This window comes from Zeus faber (assembly GCF_960531495.2).
Source record: "Zeus faber genome assembly, chromosome: 18".
Classification (NCBI taxonomy): Eukaryota; Metazoa; Chordata; class Actinopteri; order Zeiformes; family Zeidae; genus Zeus; species Zeus faber.
Window position 1 is genome coordinate 514364 of NC_137210.1, and position 17829 is coordinate 532192.

General features: G+C 40.8%; 1 protein-coding gene across 1 annotated transcript in view; it reads left to right on the top strand.

Moving 5' to 3' along the window:
- enox1 (ecto-NOX disulfide-thiol exchanger 1) overlaps window positions 1-15705 on the top strand; it is a 41948-nt gene extending 26243 nt beyond the window's left edge. Inside the window, exons 8-14 of the mRNA XM_080018538.1 lie at window positions 882-999; window positions 1294-1493; window positions 4191-4277; window positions 6333-6407; window positions 8336-8435; window positions 13569-13654; window positions 14363-15705. Coding sequence (XP_079874664.1) covers window positions 882-999; window positions 1294-1493; window positions 4191-4277; window positions 6333-6407; window positions 8336-8435; window positions 13569-13654; window positions 14363-14494 — 798 coding nt within the window. The 3' untranslated portion in view covers window positions 14495-15705. The remainder of the gene's footprint in view (window positions 1-881; window positions 1000-1293; window positions 1494-4190; window positions 4278-6332; window positions 6408-8335; window positions 8436-13568; window positions 13655-14362) is intronic.
- Window positions 15706-17829: the final 2124 nt, after the last annotated feature.

Here is a 17829-nt window from a genome sequence, read left to right on the forward strand (position 1 = left end):
CGATCGTTCTGGCTCAGGGCCAGGGAATGAGGAAGAGGAGGCAGGCGGAGGCGAAACAGCGCCAGTTGGCATGTTTATTAATAAGTCTTTTGAACTCTGGGCTCGCAGGCACACCTCTCTCTCTCTCTCTCTCTCTCTCTCTCTCTCTCTCTCTCTCTCTCTCTCTCTCTCTCTCTCTCTCTCTCTCTCTCTCTCTCTCTCTCTCTCTCTCTCTCTCTCTCTCTCTCTCTCTCGTTCCGGGATATCCGGGTATCTCCAGCTGTCCGTGCTGGTTCGTATCCCTCTGGCTGGTTCGCCTACACGCCTATCCTACTGCGGGGACACACACACACACAGTTATACCTTCCTGTTTTTGGGATTCAGGCGAATCAGTCCCTCCGCTGATTCGCCTGATCCCCAGCAGCTGAGTGGCCCCGGGATGGGAGACTGCACCGCCTGTCTGCAGCAGCGGCAAAAACTGCTACTGTTGCAAGGACAAAAGAAACATTGGGGAACTGTTGCCATCACTGTTGATAGGAATAAAAAAATCTATTAAAGTGTGTTGACAGATCATCATGAAATTGCTCTGAGAACTTATGCCACAATGGCTTAAGTTCTAGTGGAGGTTCTCGGGAAATTCAAGGTAGAATTTAATAGATTCCGATAAACTGTGTTAAAAATGGTATTTACCGCTCATATGCTGTCCATGAAACGCAAACCCTTTGGATACTTCACTTTGCTACTTTCAATAGTCAAGAGAATATTCAAAGGAAAATTATCAACGATATTCATAAATTGAGCAAAAAACATGTTCATTAAGTGCTATTGAGTAACGTTTGAACTTCAGTGCTGTGGTGCTCAGGGGTCCTTGCACTCTGCATCTCATTGTTTCGATGCGACAGGAGCTGAGGAATGCCCACAGTGAGGAGATCATGGGGATTCGTCGCGAGGAAGAGATGGAGATGTCCGATGATGACTCGGATGAAAACTCCTGCAAGAAAATGCGCATAGAGGAAAATGGTACGACGATGATCACATGCATGTATCTGGGGGTGGGGGTGTAGAAATCAATAATATTCAAATTCAATGTGCAATGTTGTAAAAGGGGCTATATAAGTTGCGTTTGCAGAGCAACAAAATACATGTACTTGTAATAACGCATCAGGAGGATTGTTTCGTTCCTGTAATGCACTGCAGAATTATCCATTACAACCTCAGCAAGTCTTGTGCCACCACGTCTCTCCTCCCACCTTTCCTTTCTTCCTGGCCCTGCCCTTATCATCTTTCCTTTCCTTGTTGCGGGTGGTGGTGTAGGTGATCAAACCAACATGTCTCTGAAAGAAGAAAATGATTCTCTGCGCTGGCAGCTGGATGCCTACAGGAACGAGGTTGAGCTGCTAAAGAAGGAGCAGATCAAGGCCAGCCGCCCAGGTAACCATCACGGTCAGACGCAGAAGGACAGCCCCGAGGCCCAGGTTCAGTCACTGCAGCAGAGCATGCACAACATGCAGCAGGTAGAACACTTTTATCTAGATTTCCTGTGTTTTTACCTATGCTAGTCTACATATGGCATGTGAGTTTGTCTCTCCTGACTTTCACCAGTGTCATATATGCTCTAATAAATTTGAGGTTAGGTGCGAATAGGGATATAGGGTCATACCCTTATGTATGAATTAGAAGTAGTATGAAGTATGAAGTATGAATTTCATTTATCTATACAATTTAACTAGATCTAAATATCAGCATTTGCGTTCCTGTGTACCCATCAGCCAGTGCGACAAACATTTCCATGGTAACAGCAAGCTCCACCAATCAGACAAGTTGCTGTTACACTTTGGATTGTGGGTAGTGTAGTCTCCATGACATCGCAAATAAAATGTGTTTTACTTAAAACAAGGTTGATATCATACGGACTTGTGGCTTCTATAGGAGCAAAAACAAATTATCAGCGTGGACGCCGTGGTATTGTAAACAGCGCACAATACCTACTGGTCAAGAGCTGGTCGTTGGTCTGAACGATTGTTAAACAGGTAGGTCGTTAAGTGAGGAGTACCTGTATACATTGCGTAATATTTATGGAGTTATTGATTAAGGTTTCAAACCCTAACGTTAACCCTAATCCTAAAAGCTACAAAAAATACAATTCTGCATCATTTTGTTATGCATCTTGATGCAATTGCCACTTGGTAATTAGTTAAATTATTATAAACCTGCAAATTAAACAAATTTATGGGTGAAAAACATGCATATGTTACAAGGGATTAATTTGGTCAGGGAATATACCTGCTTTGTCAGAATTTACATATGTAATTTGCAAAGCGCAATTATTTATAAATGTTTCAAACCCAAACCCTAGCCAACTACAAAAATTCCCTGCCATTTTTTATCCATCTTGATGCAATTGTCTCATGGGTAAAGTAGTTGTATCATTAAAACATGAAAATGAAACAAATGTATGGATAAAAAATGACATACAGAGATAAATTTGTGCCGGATCCTGCTGGAACAAGATCCAGCACCTCCTGAGAAGATGCAACTATATTTTCTATCGGTGCGCCGCACATAGTGTCATTCTTGTTTAGTTTTAGCACAGCTGCACCTAGGTATCTGTGTGCCAGGAGACTGTGGTTTTGATGCATTCCGTGGCAGCACTGGGAAATGCGTAATGGAGAGGAAACGATCCTTGTTCCGCTGCGCATTCCTGGTCCCCGTTTCTCCAAACAAAACAAATAAAAACAGTGTGGGGAGAACTCACAAAGAATGAATTGCAGCCGCAAGAGCACAGTCAATTGCGTATGAATTGCGCACACTATCTGCACTGTCTTAGTGTCTGATTCACAAAATATATTGTGCTAATGATATGCCTGTGCAAACATGCCCATAATGTTTTTGCTGCCAGACAATTTCCATTATTTTCAAATCCTAATGACAGGTATCTGATTGTGCAGACAATGCATAGCACCACTCCGTAGGTGTGGAACTGTCTATGTCTCCTATGAGGTTCGATGCCATCTGTGGTTCAATCCCAATTTTGACCAATTCATCGCTATTCCTTATAACTTATTATTTTTTTTAATAGTTTAATAGAAATTATGAAACTTATGAAAATATAACTGCAGGTCACTGGAAAGTCTGGGCATGACACCCCTTATAAATGCACTGTAGTTGCACCAGCTCTCTGAAGATGATCGCGCACTGCTGCCTTTTTTTTAATTTATTTTGTGGTCTTTGCACAATTACCACCAGCTCTCAGGAGACAGTAATAATTTCACTCATACTGCCTATGGCTATTAGCGCCGGTGTTTGTGAATTGGATGTTTTTTACCAACAAGGCTCATTTGCATTGAAACGGGCCAATTTTGCACCAAATGTATGAATAATACCTCATTTGAATACGCGCAAATAGCACTGGCGCACTGAGATGCTATTTGTGTGGCAGCGCAGTTCACAGTGCATTTCACTGTTTGTGGGTGCTTTGTGCATTACACACTTGCTTTTTCTGTAATTTGTGCCGGTGTAACAGCCGCAGAGCCGCACAATCCTTTTGTGAGATTCGCCCATGTGGTTTTTTTTTTAAGTAAAACATTGTAAGACAATTAAAAAAAACATCTGATTTTATTCCATTTGGAATCTATACTTGGCACCCCACTGCCATAAGAGAATAAAATAATCTTTATTCGTCACACGACACGCCACCACAATACATGCACATGCTTTGGATGGTGGCCGGTGAAATGGCTCCTCTGCATTTGACCCATCCTGGCTTGTCCTTCCTCCGGGGGGGCAGCCAGGAGCAGTGGGCAGCATTCAATGACGCGCCTGGGCACCTAATTCCATATGTCCATCGCTGGTTATACAATGATGTGTGCATGTTTTTTGGTGGGGGTCCTTACTGATGTTAGATGGAGGAAACCCCATGTGAGCACAGAGAGAACATGCAAACTCCACACAGAAAGACCCCTAATTGGGAGATAAGCCACCAGAGCACGGTGCCAACAGCACGCCATGCGGGAATCGCGATTGAATCACGATTCAATAGATTCATTTTCGTGACTATGAGCACGATTAATGAGATACAATCTACTCCACTCCTGTTTTTGGGACCCGCTTTTATGTATTTTTTTAGATGATGATGTTTGATGTTTTTTAATGTTTGGTTTTTTTGTTTTTTTGTTTGTTTCTTTGTTTGTTTGTTGGTGAAACCTCCCTAGCAACTGCGAAACCTGCAGGAACAGCTGAGGACCAAGGAGGCGGAACTGCAGCAGGCCATGGAAGAGCAGAAGTATCTCGAAGGAGAGGTTATTACTCTCATCTCACCTCTCGGGAATCTCAGAATTTAGTCAGAAGTCTTGCAACCTACAGTACTGCAGCTAAATGTTACACTTTAGATATTCTGCGGCAATCGCAAAAGGTAGTTCTCTGTTTACACACCATTATTTAACCCTAACGGGCATTTCCAGTGTGCAAACTCCACACAGAAAGGCCCCAGCTGGATTTGGACCCAGAACCTTCTCGCTGGGAGGCAACAGTGCTAACCAATGAGCTACCATGCCACCGTAGAGCCATGCTATGAGATCCAATTAAACCAATTAAATACATTTCTTTCCACTAGATAACAAGATGCAAGATATAAAAAAAACAAATCAAATCAAGGTGCGTTGATCTGTGTATGTGGCAAGAGTATTTATTTGCTCTGATGTAATGAACCCATCAATAAACAAATGTCCTGTTCAGAACAGGGGAACAGAAGGGAATGGATGTGAGATATACTGTAAGTATATGCTTGGCATCAACAAATGTGTGCCTCAGAGTTCGATCTTGGGACTAACACTTTCTATGTAAAACACCTAGGCCTGGATTTACCTAATGCTTCTCTGCATTTATGCCAACGACACTATTATATATTGCTGTGCAAGTATGGTAACCCAAGCCCTAGAGTCATTGCAGAATGCTTTTAATATTATTCAATATTATTCAGTCACAAATGTACCAATGTGAACTGGTGCTGAATGTTGTGACCAAACGAAAATGATGTTGTTTCAAATGCCAAGAAGTCTTCAGCTGTCCTTCCTTGAGAGTCTAGTTACAGTACCTCATCACCTTGAACTCATCATTGATGACCACCTGACTTTTAAATTTCATATTAAACAGCTTTAAAAAAAGGTTGAAGGTAAAACTGGGCTTCTACTTTAGAAATAAATTGTGTTTCTCTTTTAAATCCAATGCATAGATCTACTCATTGGCTTACATATATAAACAAGTCCATCCTTGGTTTGCTGCCTTCTTATCTTTGTTTTTTCATCTCCCACAATCTTGGCAGCTATCAGCTACGTTCTCTGAACTTTTTGTTGATGTCCCCAAGAGTCCATACTGAGCTTGGTAAAGGCCTTTGGTGGTAGCTCAGGAGGTAGAGCTGGTCGTCTAGTGATCCAAAGGTTGCTGGTTCGATCCCAGGCTCCTCCTGCTAGCATGCTGTAGTGTCCTTGAGCAAGACACTTAACCCCTAATTGCTCCTGATGGCTGCGTCCGTAGGTGTTTGAACAATTGTAAGTCGCTTTGGATAAAAGCGTCTGCTAAATGACTAAATGTAAACCTGGCCACTGGGGGACTTTAAACAACTCATGAATTTACTGGAGACTCTATTGGCACTTGCATATGCACACTTTATCCTTTAATATTGTTTTATCTGCATTCACCTGTTCATCATGTTACTTGTGGTTTATGTATTGTTCTCAGCAACCTAAATGGTTATGTGAGGCTGTTGCCTTGATCCGGACTCTCTTGTAAAAAAAACTCCTTGTCTGAATAAGATCTTCCTTGCTAATGAAAGGTTAAATTTAAAAAAATAAAATAAAGTATAGTGGAGATAGAGAAAGAGGAAAATGGGGGCAGTCATGGCGCCATGGTGGCTCAGTGGTTAACACTGTTGCCTCACAGCAAGACTAGGTTTGAGTCCAAGCCTGCCCCATGTCCCTTCTGTGTGGAGTTTGCATGTTTGTGTGGGTTTCCTCCTACCATCAAAAGACATGTATTTTTTGGGGTTAATGCTCTTCTCAGTGGCACTGGCAAAAGAGCTGGAATTGGTCCCTGGGGGCTATACTGCAGCTGCCCACTGCTCCTAGATATAGGAGGGGTCAAATGCAGAGAACTAATTACCCCAGTGGGATAAAAGACAAGTGGAGGGTGGGATGCTAGAGCAAGGTGGGTGAGGCTCTTTTGACGCAAGTGGACAGGCAGTGAGAAAGTGACATTTATGCCCTCTACAAAACCCTACACTCAGTAGACTCAGAGAGCAAGCCCACCCCCATTGTTGTTGAATGGCCAATCAATTTATTTATTTTGTTCTCTTCTAGTTCACTCCCTGTGTCCCCCAGCTGCTGAACAATAACTTTGAGGTGGAGGGAATCCATGCAGAGATCTCCGAAAAGGTATATCTGTGCTTCATGGGGCTGGACCTTGAGACAGCAACACGTGGGCACCGACTGTGGAAGTCTTAACAGTGTGTTCTCGCTTACAAGTCCATTTGCATGCGAATGGATATGTGAGAACAAATGTGCAATGTGCAATTCTAGTTGCTTGAATAAACGTTCAGACACCTAGCACCATATGTGATGAGCGCACACATTGTGATAACCAGACTGCAACTACAAAAAGCTAGCAAACATGAATTTAAGGGAAAGGCGAGGCGGTAAGTGTATGTGCATGCATGCCATTTTCATAGGGGAGTAGAGAGGAGCCTCTTTTCAGTAATGGTGGTTGCCATTCGGTTACCCCTCCTCTTTATCTTAGAGTACTTCTCTGGCTCAGTTGCACCTCTGGGACTAGACACACAGAAATACACACATAGCTTTACACACAAGATGAACTCTATTCCCCTTATAGCTACTGGGCTGAAAGCAGATTTTTCGTCAGAAGGTCATGGATACATAAAACATGATACCTACAGGGCTTAAGGTTCTGCAACACCACTTTCGGCAGTGTGCCCTTTTGAGAGCCCTCCACTCACAGTAAACTGTCAGTACTCTGTTCCAATGACCCGAGTTGTCAAATTTGTACATGTGGTGTATTGCAAGTTTAAATTTGTGTCCACATTTCATTTCTATATTTAATCATGGAACACTCTGATGCACTCTAATGCGATCTATACATTGTTTATAGTTATTGTGCCTGTATGAGATTAAGGATTAATGGTAAATATGTACATTGAGAAATTATTTACGTTTGATTGGCTCATTGACATTTATTATACAGTTATTGTTAATGTAGTGCCCATTTCATATTTTGTCATTCATAATGTGAGTTATTACTCATGTCATGTATTTAATTATCTCACTCTCACTGGTCATTCATAATTTAGGAAATACTGAATGTATGTTTGTTAATAACTGCTGTTATTAACCCTATTTTCTTGCCTTCATAGAATGACACATTCTGTACATGCATACATCCAAATGATCATTCTGTTAATGCTACTGCTGCTTCATCACATGTCATTTGTATTGGTTTAGGCCTGGTCCACTTGTAAACAGATATTTTGAAAACATAGTATTTTCTCTGTGTTTTGGCTGCCTGTCCACATGAAAATGATGTTTTAGGTCACCGAAAACACCTTGCAGGGTGGAGATTTTTAGAAACACGGTTTTCTGTGTATTCGTATGGACAGGTAAAACGGAGCTTCTCCGCTCAAGAAGAAGCCAATATGCATGCTCCTAATGTTTTTCTGTAGTGTTTGATACCTAATTTCATGAAATATTATCCCTATACCCTACTGGCCTGGCATGCTTTTTAAATTGTTTTTTTCCTTCTCGTGTGAATGGAGTTTTTTTTTTTAAACGGAGGCAGGGAAAACACCAGTTCAGAAAATAACTGTATACTTGTGGACAGGGCCTGAGTCTACAACCCACTGACTAAATCACATTAACTGCAACTGCTTGACTCTACTTCTTATTACTGAAGTAGACAGACATACAGACAGATACTTGGATTATTGTATGCCTGTTGTCTGTTCCCTGTTTTATCATGTTATCTTTTGAAATTATATTGTGACTTTGTTATTGGTGTGCTATCTCCAAGTCAGGTGTACCTTGGAAAATTGATTTTTTGAATTAAATGGTACCTCCTGGTCGAATGAAGGTTAAATTAAAGAGATATGATAGATGGATGGATGGATGGATGGATGGATGGATGGATGGATGGATGGATAGATAGATAGAATTAACAAAAAATAGCCAATGAAGTTCTACATACAGTACATACCTGCTCATGCTCTGTTTAGTTTAGTATTTTGCCCACAATTATATATTTTGCTGTTTTTTGTGTGTGTCTTATGTGTTTGATTGTGTGTTTGTGCTCAAAGGGAATCAATGGGTGTGTGCCAGCTCTGTACCTCACCAAAGAGCGGAGGAGTGAGAAGATTCGAGGGACAGTCACGTCGGAGAAAGAGGCACTCCTACTGGGTAAACATCATGTTTGTAATTGTTATTCACATTTTGCTATATTTCTTTAATGTTTCTTGATCTGTACTTGGTTATCGCAGCCGTACATGAGAGACATTCGTTGCATCAGTTCAACTAGTCTATGTGTAAAGAAATTGTCTTTGTTGTGTTTGTCCCATGTAATGTTCTGTTTTTGAGACTTTGAGAATCAATAATGCATTAAAAGTCTGTTCTTAGCTGACAAGTTTGATAAGTTTGCTATTTTTTTTTTTATTATTTTTTTAACTATTCCAACCTTTGCCCTATTGGACTGCGTTTAAGAAGTGAGAAGCTGCGGCCGAATGGTAAGTCTCTTAATAAGAAAGCAGTTATGAACAATGAACAGTTATAAATGATAGGAAGCAACATTTTAATAAGGCCCATACCTGCTGCAAATGCCTACTTAAAAAAAAATAGCTCAATTAGAATTCATAAATGAATTAGTTACTTAATCTGTATGATTTTGTTTGTCTGTTACCCGGGCAAGAATGTCCTTGTGTGACTGATAATTGGATAGTAATCTATTATCTATTAGTCTATTAGTATGTCTAATAATACAATAATAATGCATAGTATATGTATATATATATATATATATAAAATATAATAATGAAATCTGAAGATGATAGTACTGATACTTTGAGAGGGGGCAGTTCCTGACCAGAAGAGGGCAAAAATCTGACCAGAATCAAGGAAAATCCAGAGCTATGCAATTATGTTTTTAGTGCTTTCAATCATGACGTCAAATGAATGTGACAACATCTCCAGGTCATTAGCAAGACTTTATTATCGTCAGAGAAAATGTACCTGTTAGTTACAGCAACATAAACAGTGCAGTCAAGAAAGAGACAACTTGGAGTGGCGCTATTTTAACTAGTGAGCCCAATATGGACTGGTGCCGGTCACCCTTAAGAAAGTACACCAGTGGTGTAGAGGTGGGTATATGCAAGGATAAGGCATATACCCATCTCTGGGCAGGGGGATTTACCGTATACCCACCTCGGATACAGTGTCCGTAAAACGGCACAAAGCAGTCGAAAGTTCAGACATAGAGCTTTCACATGGTACCATCCTCATGTTGAACTGCAGATAATTGTTGTTCAAAAGTTGCATTAAAAGTATTCATTCATGACGACACTTTAATTATCAGCCGATTTGTAGCATTTGTTTTAATGGTGCATTGAAAAACCAACAATTTTTCAGTGACAACTGGTGCATGGCTGGATTTAAATGGTAAGTAAATTAGTAAATGGTTTGTCGTTGTAAATGTGTTATTTTATTGATATTAAACAGCATTTACCCTTTATTCTATTTGTGAACATTTGGATTTGGAAAAGGTAGATTTCACTGTTTTTTTCTACACACGGGCCATTTAGAAACCAGGTCTAGCTCATAAAACAACTCTACTTATAGAAGTCAAACTTATAATATGAAGCCTAAACACCATCTCAGACCCTATTTCAGATAAGTGAAACCTTTATACATTTGCACTTTAGGCCATCTCCTAAATACTGGATTTTTTTTGTGTATGTATACTCCGCATTTGCTCTAACAGGAAGACTTGATTTATACGGATGAAAACTGTTTCATAATTTCAACATTTTTTTTGAAGAGAAACGGGAGTTTTTTTAAACTCTTGCACACATTAGAGAGCCACGAGCAACTTACCCCCATATAGCTCCCCTCACTGCTTTCATTTCAGCTGACCATTGGGTGAGGCCTAATGGTCTTATTGGTCATGACAAAAGGATGCAGACGCCCTCTCATCTGCTAGCCCAGTGTTTCTCAAATGGGGATCCCCTGCTGTACCCCAAATTCTCCTAGAGGTTCTTTGGGTTTTTTTTAAGTAATATTGGTTAGATAACACATACGCACATACAGTAAATAATTAATGTTAATTTTCTTTTTTTCCCCTCCCAATGCCAGTGAAGGGGGTGCTCAGCTGAAAAAAAGATCTTAGAGGGAGTATACTACTAAAAAGGGTTTAAGAACTACTGTGCTAGCCCATGCTCATCAGTCTAAAAAGAAGGACCACAATTCTAGCGTTGAGGCTCCAACATTTGCCTCTGCAACAGGCTGCGTTGCCAACTTGGCGACTTTGTCGCTAGATTTTGTGACTTTTCATACCCTCTTAGAGACTTTATTTCAAATTTAGCAAACATATTCAGACCATCAGAAAAAGGCAAGACATATATTAAAATATATCATATTGTAATTAATTTGCATGCATCATGATTCTCAGAACAATCACAATCGTCCACGGCTCTTCTGCCAACAACGCCAACTCATTCTCCTCTTGCGCAGGCAAAAGGTGTGTGTGTGGCCAGAGACCAGAGATAGCTGTTCCCAACTACCAATCACTGATCACCATTTTTTTTAATAGTTCTAAATAGATACTGATTCATAAATAGTTTTGCATAAATAAATAAATACCTAGTTTTAGATAATAAATAGTTGACTCTCTATAATACATACTCAGTAAATAATAATATTTTCTCTGATCTTCTCTCTCACTTTCTCTCTCTGGATCTCTGGATCATGGTGTTCCCATGAATGTAAATATGTAAATAGTTAGTTTTACTTATAAACATGTGAATAGTTTGTTTGATCTTCTCCCTCCCTTTTTTTTTTAATTATTTTTTTATTTTTTAACTTCAAATATATGATATCCCTGTTGTGAGTTTGTGATTATTTGGCTAAAGATGTCTCTATGTACCATGTATTTGGCTTAAGGTGGTCTCTCTTGACAAAACACCTAGAGTGTATGCAAATAATTTTGCGGTGACATCATAAATATGCAAACGAGTGTATGACGTCATCTGGCGACTTTTTGCAACTTTTCGAGCTAGTGCTAGCTACTTCAATGGAAAAGTGTTGGCAACACTGGGCAGAGGTTCACACTGTTTTTTTTATTTTCTTCGATGACAAAAGGATGGTGTTATTGTGTGGTCTCATTCTTCCCATGCGCCACTCACAGATATCCCAGCAAGTCCTGTATAATCTTTATTTCCCTCTGCGTTGTGATTTCAGATGGAAGTAATAAAACTCCAATAAAAAATATATATATACCTGCCAATATATAATCCCATAATTAATCAATTTCTTTATACAATTTATTGAAAACAAAATTTAAGGCTTATTCAAACCAAAACTGTCATACCTGTCATAAACAGGAAATCAAAAAGATGTCATTATTGTGTGGTCTCTCTCTGCCAGTGTGCCTGCAAAGAAACACAACCACCAGACATTAGCAACCACCGTTGTAGCCATAGCAACCACGCTAACGATTGGGAGCTAACGGCGCTAGCATTCTAGCAGACATGAGCCAAATTAAAAAGCCATTACCTTTATATTAATTTGCTATATGATTGTGGTTAATGACGGCCTGTAAATTACTGCCTATTCTACTGAGGAAAGAACAAAAAAAGTCAGTAAAGTTTGTCCGAAGCTCGTAAAATAGGCTTCATTAACCAAATATGTGTTTTTAAAACGTAATTGAACTTAAACACACGGAGCAGATGACAACACGTACTACACATGGAAATCTCAGCAAACAAGAGAGAGTGTTAGCATTTCCAGTTCCTGTTAGACCACCCATAATAAATACAAAATAACAAACGGCCTTATATTCTCTTAAATTAAATAGATAAAATATATTGAACTTATATTACATCAGGAAAAATAAAATACAAAAACAAGAATTTTGATAAGCTTAATAATAACAATCAACCACCATCAATCGTTACAACCCATTGGACTGCATTTAAGCTCAGCGGGAAGCTAATGTAGGCGCCGCATCTCTCAATTTTAAAGTATTCAAGAGAGGTTGTGCTACCAACATTTTGGCCCAGATTGAAAAATTGAAAACATATCCCTTAATGAGTAGGCTAAACAGTCTAGGCGATTCACTGGGAAGATGCTTTAAAAGCGCAGTAGTTAGACAATGTCGTCCAGATAATGACATTATGAAACAGTCTAATTGTCGTTGGACAGTCGTTCGTTGTAAATCCACTAACTACCCCATCCCATTAGCTGTACGCGACAAAACAATTTTTTTTCCCCTCTCGTGATTAACCATTTTTATGTCGTTCACTTGCAAAGGCCACACGCACGCACACTGACTGTCCATTCCGCTCACTCTGTCAAGTACTGTATCTCAAAGCCACACTTTCTGCATCCTGGTGGGACCCATATAGAGACAGACAAGGAGGCTGTAAGTCATGGCCCAAGAACAAGCTAGACCCACTCCATCAGAAACTGTAAGGAACACATTGCCTTTATCCCCCTGTCTTGTCCTCTCTTGCTATTTTTCCCTCCCTCTCTCTCTCTCTGTCTGTCTCTCTCTCTCGCTCTCTCTATCACTGTCCCTCTTTATTCTCATCGTTCCCTTCCCTTTCCCTTTATTTTCCAAGCTCAGGCAGATGGATCTTTTCCTCAGTGGCTGCAGCGAATGATTCAGCTTCACTGTCATTTCTTTCCACTGTATGAATCCTAGTTCTGTGCCGTTTCTCAAATCACCCTCGGGAAAACAGTGTGCACCGCATTCTGTTTGTAGGGTGCACTTGGAGAGAGCTGAGCAGGAGAAAGCGAAGGAAGCGGCAGCACATTAATCTCTCTTAGGGATGCACACAGAAAGTAGAAATGAAGGAGAGAAGAGGGAGCGCTCACTATCTCTCTCGCCGCCTGCCTCCCTCTAGAAATGCCACTGCTGCAGCTCTGTGCTTTTAATTTATAAATACAGCAAATGCCAGCTTCACACGAAACAACACAATCACAAGAACACTGCTGTTTTTTGTAAGCACACATTTGGACATGCCTGGACGTGGCAGAGGACACACACACACATGTAATCAATCACACACCTAGACATAGATACACATGCAGATACTGTAGATATTTTCCTAAACAACAATCTATAACATCTAAATTAATTTAGGCCCTATGTTAACTGCCAGTATCTTCCCAAACAGCCTCCGATCAGTGTTGTTCCAGCCTCCGTCAACAGTATTTTTAAGGTCCCTGACTTCAGTCTCGCAGCATTTCGCAAAATAGATATGTCACGTCAAACCTCAATTTCTCAGCTGCTCTACTCTCTGCCTCCTTTTTGTCTTGCAGGCATTATATCCACCTTCCTCCATGTCCATCCTTTCGGAGCTAATATCGAGTATCTGTGGTCTTACATCCAGAGACTGGACTCAAAGGTAAACTCACCCCTCTATGACCTAAAGGGGCTTGAATATTACCTACAAGATATGATCATGACTGTTCCCTGTGTCACTATGTCATTCAAATCAGATATGGTTGAGTGAAGACATTATATGTGATGATGGCGTTGCTGTAGCAATATTAATTATAATAAAATAATTATATAGTATATAGTATAATATTACATATTGGCCAACCAAACTTAAAATAATAATAATAATACCATAAATACCATTCCTGTTGCAGAAGTAATGACAGCAGTTAAATGTCCATACCAATCAATAAATGATTTCAGAACATATCAGATATAACAAGTACACACACACACACACACACACACACACACACACACACACACACACACACACACACACACACACACACACACACACACACACACACACACACACACACACACACATACACACACACCAGCTAACGCACGCTGTACTGCATGTCCTAGATGAACGCCCCAGCTCTGCATCTGCACTACACCAAGCGCAAGCGTAGAGCACACGAAAGCCCCTTAAGACTTTTTTCATTTGGTCATTTCATTCTTTGATTAATTAAATGGATTCCATGTTGTTATTTTTGTCACGCATCATTCGATCCTGTGGACTGGTGCCATTACTTTTGCGAAAATGTGTTCCGGTGCGTTTTCAAAGCTATTCTTTTCTTCTTGGTGTGTGCATACTTATACGCAGGTATCCGCAGCAGAGCTTGAACGACTGATGGTGCGTCTGCCCAGCATGTTTAGACAAGAGCTGAGTGGAGTTGGCGCCACGCTGGAGAAACGATGGAAGTTCTGCGGCTTTGATAACCTAGGCTCAGTGTGACACAACAACCACACACACATAACCCCTGGCACAACGTGTGAGGATTACTTTTCTGAAAGACCCATGGGGGTACCTTCTTGTGTGCTTGTGTGTGTTTCCTGGTGCATGGAACTGCAAACTGCTTCTCCAAGTTGTATTGTGTGAGGGATGTGATTTGCGACAGTGATCCCCCAACCGTAAATTACAGGTCAAATCTCTCAGCTTGAATATGTGTCAGATGTCATCAATATTGAAGGGAATGCAGGATGACTGTGGACCCAGGGAGCCTGAGAGATTTGAGATAGGATACAACGATGTGGGTGAGATCGACCAGCGAGACTGACCCTTGTTTTGACATCAGAGCACTCTCTCTTGACTTTGGGAGAGGTCAAATGGAAGTTTGAAAAATCAAAGATCAATCAAGTTCAAAGATAATGACTGAGAAGGAGGAAAACCTGCTTGACAATTTGTCTTTAAGAATAGTTGCTTATTATAAGTAGCCGGTGAAAGTCTGAAATTGTTGTCATGTGTCGTGTCAAATTTTTAATGTTGCCTATTGCCAACTTCTCGCAGATTTTGCCACAACATTTGCCTACTTCATTTGTCTAAAGCAGCGGCAAAATCTCTGTGCCAGCTGAGCTGTTGTTCTCCCCATGAGAGCTGTCACTCCGCTCAAAATTGAACCAATTTCAATGTCGACCCTTTTTGCTGCTCATCTTTCAAAGGGCGTCCAGCAATAGCTTGACATAAAATGCAGGAGAATTCAAGTTATTTTATGTGCGTCGGAGTTCTCAGAGGGCCACATCATAAAGGATTAAGTTACATTATGTATAGGCATTATGCAGTATATACAGTTTATATGACCTATAGAGGCATTCTGCAGGGTCGCTAGAAAGACAGACAAACGTGCGTATGCACATAACTAGTCAGGTCACAACAATTTAAATTGCAGATAAAAGGTATGGTCTTTAGATTATTTAACTGTTACATTTTAGTACTATATTATATTGTTATAATATATATTAATCTACATAACTATATAATATATAAATCTACCAACTTCCTGTTTCCATTGTTTTTCTGGTCCGCATTTTGTGGTGTTTTGGAATCTCAGTTCAAACTTTGGAAACCTCAAGAAGAAGATTTATCTTTTCAGATATAATAATACATTTAGATATCTAGAAATATGTTGTCATTATGACTCAGTTTGGCCATCTGCTTTGGAGCTGTTTCAACACCAACGTCTCCTCATGTCTATTCATTTAAGGTATTATGTGCTTTTTTACTGGTTAAATAAAGATGTTTTTATCCAAACTTTTGGCTTTCAAGGTGATGTAAGTGTTCATACGGAAGGAATTCTGATCTAATACAAATGTAACTAGGACACTTGACATTGTGTGTGTGTGTGTGTGTGTGTGTGTGTGTGTGTGTTGTGTGTGTGTGTGTGTGTGTGTGTGTGTGTGTGTGTGTGTGTGTGTGTGTGTGTGTGTGTGTGTGCGCCAAATTCCAGGCTGATGACCTTGGATAGTTACTTTCAATTCAAGATGTTCAAAATACATTCTCCTCACCAAGGATACAGAGGATACACAATACTGTGTATTGGGCTACCATGCTACCGTGTATCTACCTCCCCAACTTATCTGTCTTCTTCACACTGACTAGACCGGATAGTATACATTCACATATACTATGTATATATACTGCTGTTTAGAAGAGTCAACATTTTCTTAAGCTGCTTTCACACATGCACTGTAACCCTGAAATGATCCGGTATGTGTGAATTCAAGTGTCAGAATCATTTGACCCAGACATTACTCAGACTTTACCAAGCCAGCAAAAGTCCAGGTAATATCTAATTGAGCTGTATGTGTGAACAGAGCAGGTAATTGTCCGGATCATTCACAGCGAGTGAGTGGGCGTGTCGTGTGTTGATGAAGTCTCTATCATGTGCTAGTTATTTACCTTTGTGCGGATCTTCGTGCACAGAGTGTAGCCGCTGCATACTCCTTTCTGCTTTCTTATTATTCCTTTCCACATTCTCGGTTATATTGCGGATATGTCCAAATACATGGAGTATCAACGCAAAAAAAAGCCCAACTACTGATAAGTCTGTAGCCTCATCCACCATCTTGGGTGAGCTGTAAAACTCCACAGTGTCATTGCGTCATGTCCTGCCTCCTGCATGCTCTACCCAGGCTCCGCCCCTCATTGTGTTAGGCCCACGGCCTCCCAGCGCCACTAGAGGCCGCCCTTGCCCCATCTGCAGCTCCCTACTCGAGCCCAATTGCACACACCTGGGATCAATTACCTGCACAGTATTTAGTCTCAGCTTCCTAGCCATTCCTTTCCAGACCGTCAACTAGCTTACCCGAGTTGTACAGCGGCTGGATCAGTTCCAAGTTCCAGTTCCTAGTTTATGTCTCGTTGTCTCATCTTCCCCTTACCTGCTTGTCTCCTCTCGTCGACCCAGTCTGTCTCTCCAAATCCAGCCAGCCCGGTTTACCTGCCTGTCTCTGCTCGTCGACCAAGGCTGCCCGTCCTTCTCCATCCAGCCTGGTTCCCCCTCTCTCCACCCAGATCCTGGACCCCTTCTCCTGGTCATCATCGTCCCTGCCCAGCCCTGCTCCATCTCTACCTGACCGGGTCCCCCTGGCCAGCTCCACCGTCCAGGCTAATAAACATCCTTTGCCTGGGTAACTCCAGAGTTACCCTTTCACACACAGCAAAAAAAACAATTAATAATCAGATCCAGACATGTCCAGAGTGCATGTGTGAAAGCAGCTCTTGTTAGCTGGTTCATCCTTCAATGATAACAAGTGGTTAGGTTGACCCAAGTGTCCTCTGTTGCATTATCTGGCCAGGATCTACTGTAGTAGGTCTAGTAATTCTTCTCACTGCTGTGCTAATAACACACTACAGAAAAATCCAAGTTACACTGAGGAGAAAATAAATCCTGTGTGAAGCCTTTTTACAATTCTAACTAGAAAATAAAACATGAATCAGATTATTGAATAAATGAATACATGGAGAGATTACATGAAGACACTGCTATGCAGATTAAGCAATGAATATGACTTAATAATGACAACAGCAAAAATGAATCGTGTGAACATAATGACCAACACATCCTATTAGTAAGGGTAAACATTAGACACAAACATTTACATCTCAACGTCTGTGTCATCATCAGGGGAGCCTCCAAGTCTTTGTCTTGGGATTGGTGGGTGGCTGCGGTCTTCCTCCAAGTTTATGGAAACACCGTCCGTTGTACACTGATGCTCTGGGCTGCCCGTACAACCTCCCCCTCCCCCATTGTTCTGAAATAGAAATAACATATATACAAAAATCATCAGCAA